This window comes from Vanessa cardui, chromosome 13 (genome assembly GCF_905220365.1).
Source record: "Vanessa cardui chromosome 13, ilVanCard2.1, whole genome shotgun sequence".
Classification (NCBI taxonomy): Eukaryota; Metazoa; Arthropoda; class Insecta; order Lepidoptera; family Nymphalidae; genus Vanessa; species Vanessa cardui.
In genome coordinates this window covers 4,407,200-4,417,394 of record NC_061135.1, presented here as the reverse complement: position 1 = coordinate 4,417,394, position 10,195 = coordinate 4,407,200, and the positions used below count along the sequence as shown (strand labels likewise).

Below are 10,195 nucleotides of genomic sequence, written 5' to 3'. Positions count from 1 at the left end.
TGACATCAAAGTCCAAAGCAAATAGTGATTAATCGATATCTAAGAAGCTGCAGTGTGTGTGTGATTGTATTAAACGTACGAGAAATACGATTAAATAAAATGAAAAAATTCACAATATGTAAAGAAATAGTTACTGTTTTTATGTATGAATATTATATAAGTTTCAATTGTTTACATTAAAGTGAATCATTTCTGTAAATTCCGTACTAAGTTCGATTTTAGAATTGTCTAATATTCATTTCCGTGTTTAATATAAGTAATATTTAATATATTTTGTATATCGCTTTCCACTTCCACACTCAATCCTTTGTACAACGCATTACGAGTTACGACTGCTTAGTTTTCTACATATAATTAGCATTTTTTATCTACAGAGTGTGTCGAAAGCTTTGGGTAACTGTTTCATTCAGATAAATATACGTTTATATAAAATTAGTTTTGTTTTTTTTTTTTATGGTCTGTCTAAAGAGTTTGGTATACCTGTTTATATAGATGCTGCTTATAACATAAATATAGAAATAATACATAAATATTTGATACATCATAAACTATAAATAGTATGTAAAATGTAACAAGATCGTAGGTTACTTGTATCCCAAATAATACCTATTTTAATGACCTTGAGTTTTGTAAATTCTTAAAGTAATTTCTATTAACAGGAATATAAATACCCTTACCAATTGTAGCGTTGTCTGGGGCATTGGATAATATCTCCACGATTGAAGGAATAGTTTTATTAAAATAAAATAAATATCCGGGCAGGATTTAAACACGATCATTCGTTGTTACGTGCTTGATTTATATTAATCACATTTGTGCAATAATTTAAAAACTAATTAAAGTAGCTATTTGTGAACGCCACTGGACCATACTCAGTCTGGAAGCGTCAATTACTTATGTTAAGTTATTGTTTATCGCTAATTATGGTATAAAATACTCCACATTACCACATATACACACAAATTATATAATACCACGACTATCCATGGGCGGCGAATTGATAAAACTTATACCAGATGGTGGGTAATACTGAATATAAAGAGATTTTCTTTGATAATATATATATAGCACTAGCGACCTGCCCCGGCTTTGCACGGGTACTTGATACGTATCGTTATAATATGACCAAATAACATATAATCATTATAATTTGTAGCCTACGTGTTGCATACAAATCCGTTTAGTAGTTATTTCGTGAAAGAGTAACAAACATCTTCACAAACTTTAACATTTATAATATTAGTAGGATTTATTAATTAGATTTTACCTAAATGTGTTATAACTAAATAAACCCCTTAGTATTAACCCCATAGTCTTATGTTTCCGATAACGCAAACTGTTCAACATTACATCATATGCATGTTAAAGTTACCAGTCGCCGTAAATAACTGCTAATTCATTCTGCTGATGTCTTGTTTATACGAGAATGCGATTCTTTTCAACCGACTTCAAAAAGGAGGAGGTTATCAATTCGTCTGTATTTTATTTATGTTTGTTATCTCATAACTTTTCACTGGGTGAACCGATTTTGATATTTTTTTTTGTTTGAAAGGTAGTGCTTTCCGTGGGGTCCCATTTTAATTTTATCCCGTTCCGATGATGGTATCCCTATGAAAACGATATAAGTCTTAAATTTGCATTATGTATGTGCGCGATAAATAGGTGAGTATCAAAATTGTGCCAACCAATTTTATTGATTATATATGGATGTACTTGAAGGGTAATTTGGTGAATGTTTGGTAAGATTCTGAGCATAGGATCCATGACAAAGTAACGGAACGGAAGGGAACGGAACAATTCTGAGGAGCACGTTAGCGATTCTCGGTCGAATCTTTTGTTTATATGTTATTTGGTTATATATTTTAGTTACCGTGGCTGACATCGACTCTAAATATAACAATAACTATAACTACGTTATATAATCGTAAATCGATTATAATATCACTTCTAGCGGGCTTCGATTAAAGGAAGACACGTTTGTTTACGCTTTTACGTATACACTCAAACTAAAATTCCTTTATTCAATGAAGTATTACAGTTACTTATAGATGGTCAAATTAAACACTACCACCGGTTCGGAAAAAGAAACCCTGACCTGAGAAGAATCGGCGAAAGAAACTCGGTGGGTTTTTCTGTCAAATTAATTTGATACATATTGGAAGCAGTATCCTAAATTAGACAGTTTTTTATGTAATTCCGTCATGATTTTCAGTAACTAATTCTTTTTGAAACGGAAATAATCAGTCTCACCGTAATCTGTTGTAACCCGCGTTTGAACTAGTGCATCAATATATATTTATAGTTTGAAAAAAAAGTTTAAGCATACCTACTAGATTGTATTAAATTTGTACTGAAATGTTTTAACCAACTTTAAAAACATTGGATAATCAACATTCTTGTTAAAATTACACGTTACTCGTGGATTGTAAATCGATTTTAATATTTTTTTAATCTTGGATAAAACATTGAATCCATTGGGTCCATTTATAACAATACAGTCAAAATGGTTCCTGTCAATGGTGTCCTATTTAAATGTTACGTTTAGAAGACCTAAGCATATAATATTTTTATAATCTAGCAAGAAAAAACAAGTCTTCAGGTACGAGGACGGCGCCAGTTAAGGAAGAATGATACTGATCGTGTCAATAGGTATCTGCTCGCCTCTGAATTAAATATTAAATATTCTGATAGCAAACTTCATTCATCATAAGCTTTATCTATGATGATATAATAATATCTCCGGTCGTATGCTCAGTTCTTATAGATATTACAAAGAAAAAAGTTTTTTGCTATTTTGTTGTCGTCAAGAAATGTGTTAATTCAAGACGCCCATGTTTCTTGTAGCTAATATATCGTTTAAATAATATTTTAATGTTTTATTTTTCTTAATTAACTAAAATTATTTTAGTAAAAAAGATTGCAGATTTCTATAATTTAAAACGTTGAATTTCTCGATTAAACAATAGTAAGCAACAAAAAAACTTAAATTTATAAAAGTTAAATCTACCTCATATTATTTTCGCACTACGTTTGTTTTAGTAAATAGCACAGAAGACGTCGGGTTTCGTGACCTAAACATTATATTACAACGAAAATCGCATGAAAACGAAGTGGATACCGATGTGGGAGTGAGCGAGCCGACGTGATTGCGATGGTGGATTGGAATCCTGAATTTTTTGGCACCGAAAATAGTGCGGGCGGGCGGCGCGAGCGCAGGGCGGGCGCGCGCGCAGTGCGTGTCGCTCCGCCGTGTGAATAGCCCGCTAGGTGAGTGCCGCGCCACCAGCCTGGATACCCACGGATCTCACCGAACCACCTAACCTCCGTGCCAACCGTGTTGGGTGAAAGTGCAGTGCAGTGGTGTATCCAAGCTGATGCGTTGAGTGTTTCGCTTGCACTTATTCAAAGTTAAGTTGCGGAAATGTGATATGGTGGAGCTTAGGGTGGTGCGTTCATCTCGTTGTCTCTCGGAGTGACTCGGGTTTCAGCGCGTGCGCGTCCTCGCTGAAAATAGTGTCCGCTCGTAGCTCCGACCTATTTGCGGACACTTCGAGCATCAGTATTTATTTAGCGATATGGGGAAACTCGCCTCATTTTTTTTATTTATAATCAGACGTGGCAAGTTTATCTGCGAATTAGGGCTTGTAACGAATCATTAATGAGGTGTCTTATTACTTGAATGAACTACGAGCCACATTTGGAAATGTTCGTTGTTGTCGAATGATGTATTGCACGCATACACCCACACATACATACACCGCCGCGTAAGAACGTTGAAACATTATTCTTTCGGTACATATTTGGGTTTTCGCAAACACTCCTAACACTAACGTACTATTTCGTTAATTAAATTTTTAATAGGAATGAGGAAATTATTTTAAAATTATATTACAGCTGTTACACAATTTTGCAGTAATTATTTAATTCATACAAACATTAAAAAATACTCGTGTATTTAATTTTATATGCAACCTTTGACTTTGAATGAATATTTCCTAGTTCAACATATAAAACTAAATAAAAAAAAAAAATTTGACGAGGTAGAGATTACAGTTAACACTTTGAAATAACGTGTTTTTTTTAAATTGTTGTTTTACATAAACATCATTTTCAAATACAAACTTAAGTTAACTTCCGTCACTTTTAAGCTCACTGGTATAACATGTAACTAATCCGTGTGATTAACAGCTTAAAAATATTACAATGGCTTATGAAAAATTAAAAAAATGTTTAACTTATAGCATTCTAGTTCTAAACATTGTCAGAACACATTTAACAATTAAAAATGTATGAATTATCATACATTTCTAAAAAAAGGCTAAAAAGCAATTAGATAGTTCGAACGTTATTAACTTTAATTTGAAGGAATGTGCTTATAATGTAATTTTTTCAAAATTTATTTTATCCGGAAACTTGTTAATGGGTCACTGAAATGAGATCATAAAATTATTGGCACTCTATCAAAACGTGTGCACAGGCCACATAACTACATACATATAGTAAAGAATGAACTTAAAAAAATTCAAGAATAACATAACATTCAGGGATTAGATAGTGAATTTCAATTAAAGATCGTATTTCTAACTTCTTTATTAATAAAATAAAAGTTAAAATATTTATATTATTATATTTGGTTTATAATTTAACTGAAAATAATTTTACACTGCAAATTATAGAATCTTGATATTAAATAATATTCAGGTTCGTTGCAATAGTGAAATATTTTATTAATTATTTATGAAAACCTCAAATAATTAATTACATATTTCACAAATGTGTGTATCGTGTGTTATAGCAATATTTAAACTTAGAATCTCAAATTTGATTTTTTTGTAAAAAATAAATAAGCATAATCAGAGTCTACTTAAAAAATATACCTTTATTTGTTGAGAAAATTCAAAAGGCTAATAATTATATCTTAAAGAAATTTATTTTAATTAAAGGTGAAGTTTGTTACAATGATAAAGAAGAGATTTTTGAGTAGCATTTTTTAAAAGAAACACTGAAACTGTCTCCTTGTAATATAAACCTTGACCTTGAGACATGACAAATAACTTCTTTTCTACGTCTTTTTTTAGAACAGTCCTTTTATAAGATTCTGTAAAAGTGTATTTTTCGTTATTGCTTAAATTTCTCAGGCTTTTACTGGCCGATGTAGGTATTAAGCAACGAGGCAGATGTTTTACGTTTATCATTAGTTTAATTGAATAATATTTTTTTTTATATTTGCCAAAAAGAAATTATTTTTTTGGTAGCGAACTAAAACTTTCGTAAGTGCAGATAACTTTAATCTTATAGAAATATGTAACGATATAAAGAGGTATAACATCAAAATAAACCGGATTCTTTATAAATGTACAGGTTTTTAGGAATCGTAACAATACGACATAATTATAAATATCTCTAAAAATACGTTGGATTCTTTTTCTCGATACATAAAATAAAGATTATTTTAGAACGATAAATTGTTCAGACTTAAACCAGCTGATCGTTCGGGAACGTTCATTTCATCTAACAATATCGGCAACACTTGACAGCCAGCCAAAAATACACCACCGTATGTTATTTTCGCAACCTCCAGACGTAAAACTCGCTGGTTTTTTAATAAGCTTTACGAATCGTTTTAACGGTGCCCGGAACTTTATATTTAAAGATTTAAAGGCACATCGCTACATATAGAGGATGACCTGATTACATCAACACTATTAAATCCGAATTTATAGCTAAGAAACGTTAAAATAATGCGATCTAATAAAATAATACGTACACTAGGGTAAATATTAATGAACAAGAAACATAAATTGCTTCACGTTATTTCGGGAGATAATGCTGTCAGTATAAAGTCGCATTTTTTATAAGAAGTTTTATTGTTCGTGGAATACATTTATAATACATAGTCAGGATTTATTTGCAAAATATTTTGTACATAGCTTTTGAGCATAAATATACTATGTATATATTTCTCAAATATTTACTTTATAAGTTTATGATCGTGATACAATTCAGAATTTATCTACTTATTAACAAAAAAATATTGAAGTATTATTCTTTCATTTTTAGATCTTACTTGTTCAAGGTAGCTGTTAATTACGATCATAACATACGCTTGAACTAAAAAACTAAATTCTTCTGAACATAACTATAAACATTTTTAAATAGGGATTCATGTTACTTTTGTTTAACCAGTAAAAATAGATTATAGGTTAATATCATGTACATTAAACCAGCGTTTAACGTGCTTCTTGCATTTGTTAGTCTGGCTTTGAGCCAAGTATGAGCTACAGATATTAGAAATGATTTAAATAACTATAATACGAACTTATCTTTCATTGACTATCTGTCTCTAGCGGTATGACAAACATTTCGTCTAATTATAGCAATAAACACAGGAATCTTAACACTCTATCATCTATCAACGATCGCAATACATTTTTGGAATATAAGATGAGATAAAATTTGACGTTATCGCGAATTATACGAATGTTTGTGAATTTGAGATTAGCTAACTACACAGATGTAATCCATATTATATAATTATCAATAGAATGACAATCTGATAGAATTCAGCAGCTGATCAAGGTTTCGTGCGATCCTCCACTTGAACTCCGGATTGCTCGAGAATTTCGTGATTGCTTTCACTACCCAATACTGCAATGCAGTAAGCATTCGTGAAGTATACGTATAACAGCATTATATCATAATTATCTAAAATGAGCTGGACGCCACCAATATATTCAAACCATCAATCATATTTCAGTTACTACTCAATAGTGCTCGATATGATAATATCCCGTATTCTTGCAAAAGTTTTGCTAGTCAACGTAGTGTTAACAGGATAAATTTTAATCTTAAGTTTTTATTGATTACAGGCCAGTAACTGGCGTATTTTTTCGACCGGACCGTAAAAACAAAAAGCCGCCACCATGGACGCGATTAAGAAGAAGATGCAGGCGATGAAGCTGGAGAAGGACAATGCCATGGACAAGGCAGATACCTGCGAACAGCAGGCCAGAGATGCCAACCTCCGTGCTGAGAAGGTGAGAGCATAGGGACCAATTTAATCCAGGATATCCAGTATATACCGTTGTCAAATTTAAACTTTCATTTTAATAAATATGTATTAAATTAAATTGTAATTATTTATCATTTAAAGAATAAAAAGTTAATACAAGCTTAACTACAAAAGTCATATAGTGCTTTAACCATATAAAACACGTTTTTCTACGAAAAAACATCTCGAACCCTTAACAATACAATATCACATTGATTATTCGTGTAGAGGTTAATCGTTTGATTATTTGCATTGCAGGTCAATGAAGAAGTACGTGAGCTCCAAAAGAAACTCGCCCAGGTTGAGGAGGATCTCGTCCTGAACAAGAACAAGCTCGAACAGGCCAACAAAGACTTGGAAGAGAAGGAGAAGCAGTTGGCCGCTACTGAGGCTGAGGTGGCCGCGATGAACAGGAAGGTCCAACAGATTGAGGAGGACCTCGAGAAATCTGAGGAGAGGTCTGGCACTGCCCAGCAGAAATTGCTTGAAGCTCAACAGGCTGCTGATGAGAACAACCGGTAAGTGCTGCTTCTGGACATTTTATTCAATCTGCATGGATATTTAATATACAAGTAAATAAGAAGAAAATATAGTATGCATTGTGATCTGTTATAGCCTAAAACTAAGGTACACACCAACAAATAGTTGATATTTCATCATGATATCAATACAAGAGTAGTAACGTAAGCAAATAAACAAAGGGATGCATAGATGATGATTTTTATAAGTGAAAATAACTATAATACCTTATTATTCATCACGCTTTGATAAATGTGTATTTAGAGTGGATGGTTGTCTTTATTAACGTTCGGAACTTTATTTCTAGTATGTGCAAAGTATTGGAGAACAGAGCACAACAAGACGAGGAGCGCATGGACCAACTTACCAACCAGCTGAAGGAAGCGCGTTTGCTCGCTGAAGACGCTGACGGAAAATCCGATGAGGTATATATCAGTCTATTTAATGTCATAATATGGAAATATAAGCCTTATATTCACGATTATCGTCATGGGATTAGTTTTAAACATAACCGTTAATAAAGCTTGACAAAAATTAATAGATAATCAATTTTCTATTGTAAACTGTTAATATACTGAAAGTTAGGAGCAGAACAAATATTATAAAAATAAACTTTTGAACATCGTTTAGTTTGTGTAGTTTATTCCCATTGAAATTTGATGATCGTTTTAGGTACTCGTTTTAATTAAATTAAATTTGGGTATTTTCACGTAGTTCTTGTTTTATTATCTCAATGTAACTTAAGGTTAGTATTTTATTATTAAGAAAATCATTTTAACACAATATCATGCTGTCTCGTTAACAAAATTAACTTGTACCTTTTAATCTAAGGTTTCACGTAAGCTGGCCTTCGTTGAAGACGAACTTGAAGTCGCTGAGGACCGTGTGAAGTCTGGTGATGCTAAAATCTCAGAACTTGAAGAAGAATTAAAGGTAAATCTAATAATATTCACTCATATGATTTCGATAGTAATTGTATTTTTGATAAATAATAATGAGAACGGAGGGTCGTACATTACAAAATACTTTTATATTTGTAATTTAAATACTGATAATTGCAATTTTAAATAGAATTCGAATACTTTGGTAAAATATTGCATAATATGTAATAAAAAAATAATAAAATGTATCATCGCCTATAGGTCGTCGGTAACTCCCTTAAATCTCTGGAAGTATCCGAAGAAAAGGCCAACCAGCGTGTAGAAGAATTCAAAAAGCAGCTGAAGACCCTCACCATCAAACTTAAGGAGGCTGAGGCCCGCGCTGAGTTTGCTGAGAAGACCGTCAAGAAACTCCAGAAGGAAGTTGACAGGCTCGAAGGTATGCGTTTGCTGCAAAAAGCAATTTTAATAAAACAGCGTAACAAGCCACCGAATTTGATAATAGTCCGGTCACTCGTGAACTTTATATCTTAATAAAATAATCTAATACATTTTTCAAAATTATTAAAAACAATAATTCTAACAAGCAAACACAATGGGAATGCTATGACTTCCCCGAAAGGTGGCGGAGCTTTTTAATTGAAACGTATTAATGATTAATTTGTTGTCTCTCTTTTCTGTTTCTTCTATCAAATTTACAGGCGCATTGGACCCTAATTTCTTCGCAATTTATCTAATAACAAAATTTTCCAGACGCATTGTTCAACGAGAAGGAGAAATACAAGGCGATTTGCGATGACTTGGACGGCACATTCGCCGAGCTCACAGGATACTAACAACCTTGCACTTAGTTTAAGATTATACCGTCCCAAAACATCACCCGTAAACCCCAGATACCACATTGCCATTTGTATAAACTACCAAATTTTTCGATCTGTTCAACTACAAGGTTTTCCGCGACTGATTACTTGATAGGTCATCACTTAGTATCTTCACCACCAACTTCCAGTCTCTTAACCTCTTCGTATAGGATCGCTTTTAATTTCAACTTCTTACTAATTAACCCTAACCTCGTCGATATTTAGAGGATTGTCAGTATTGTAATTCGGAGTTTTACTTACTCTAGCGTTTAGGGCATTTTTGGACAATCCTTTAAAAATCGTAGTCTCGAGCCCTGCTTTTTGTGTTGTGATTAATACGTCTTATGCTTTGCTGCTACCGTCGTGGGTCAATGCTTCCAAGGTACTTTTTATTCTATAATCTCTTAAATCTTCTTTATAAAATATATCTTTAAAGCTATTCCACGCTTGCGCCATAATTATATATCTTAAAATGTTTCACTTACGTTAACATAATTAATACTCGTGACTTGTCATTCTTTATTTCCATCAGGTGAACGCCATTACGTCGATACTACTTCAGCAGTATTGTATATATGCTTGAGCGGTAGTATTGTGTGCTATGTCTTTACATGTGTATTAATATGTGTGTGTGTGTTATACAGACGAGTTGGGCATCAACAAGGACAGATACAAGAGTTTGGCCGACGAGATGGACTCCACCTTCGCCGAGCTGGCCGGCTACTAGGCACCTCCACATTCACATACAAACATTCACCTGACAGTAAAGGCAGCGCCATCGCCGAAATAATGCGAACTACACTTGGTGTTCGTGATGTAATATTTATTAATATTATACTTATGTAAATTTATTTACGATTTTGAATAAAATAATTTATAACAAC

General features: G+C 32.7%; 1 protein-coding gene across 3 annotated transcripts; it reads left to right on the top strand.

Annotated features, from left to right (window-relative positions):
- The first annotated feature begins 3,103 nt into the window (after window positions 1-3,103).
- On the top strand, window positions 3,104-10,195 carry LOC124534706 (tropomyosin-1). Of its 3 annotated transcripts, XR_006966751.1 has the most exons (8): window positions 3,104-3,267; window positions 6,870-7,037; window positions 7,310-7,569; window positions 7,878-7,995; window positions 8,402-8,503; window positions 8,713-8,890; window positions 9,205-9,693; window positions 9,956-10,195. XR_006966751.1 is itself a non-coding variant. In XM_047110692.1 (7 exons), exons 2-7 carry the CDS (start codon window positions 6,924-6,926, stop codon window positions 10,036-10,038), a joined length of 855 nt encoding a protein of 284 aa, XP_046966648.1. In that variant the 5' UTR covers window positions 3,105-3,267; window positions 6,870-6,923; the 3' UTR covers window positions 10,039-10,195. The 3 variants fall into 3 exon arrangements, 2 of the variants coding, with proteins under 2 accessions (XP_046966648.1, XP_046966649.1); XM_047110692.1 differs by lacking the exon at window positions 9,205-9,693 and having other exon boundaries at window positions 3,105-3,267; XM_047110693.1 differs by lacking the exon at window positions 9,205-9,693 and having other exon boundaries at window positions 3,267-3,408.

Bases quoted from the DNA above. Each gene is read 5' to 3' on its own strand.
- LOC124534706 (XM_047110692.1), top strand. From the start codon at position 6,924: ATGGACGCGATTAAGAAGAAGATGCAGGCGATGAAGCTGGAGAAGGAC. The intron at 7,038-7,309 runs GTGAGAGCATAG...TTTGCATTGCAG, and splicing joins CCAACCTCCGTGCTGAGAAG to GTCAATGAAGAAGTACGTGA. The intron at 8,891-9,955 runs GTATGCGTTTGC...TGTGTTATACAG, and splicing joins GGAAGTTGACAGGCTCGAAG to ACGAGTTGGGCATCAACAAG.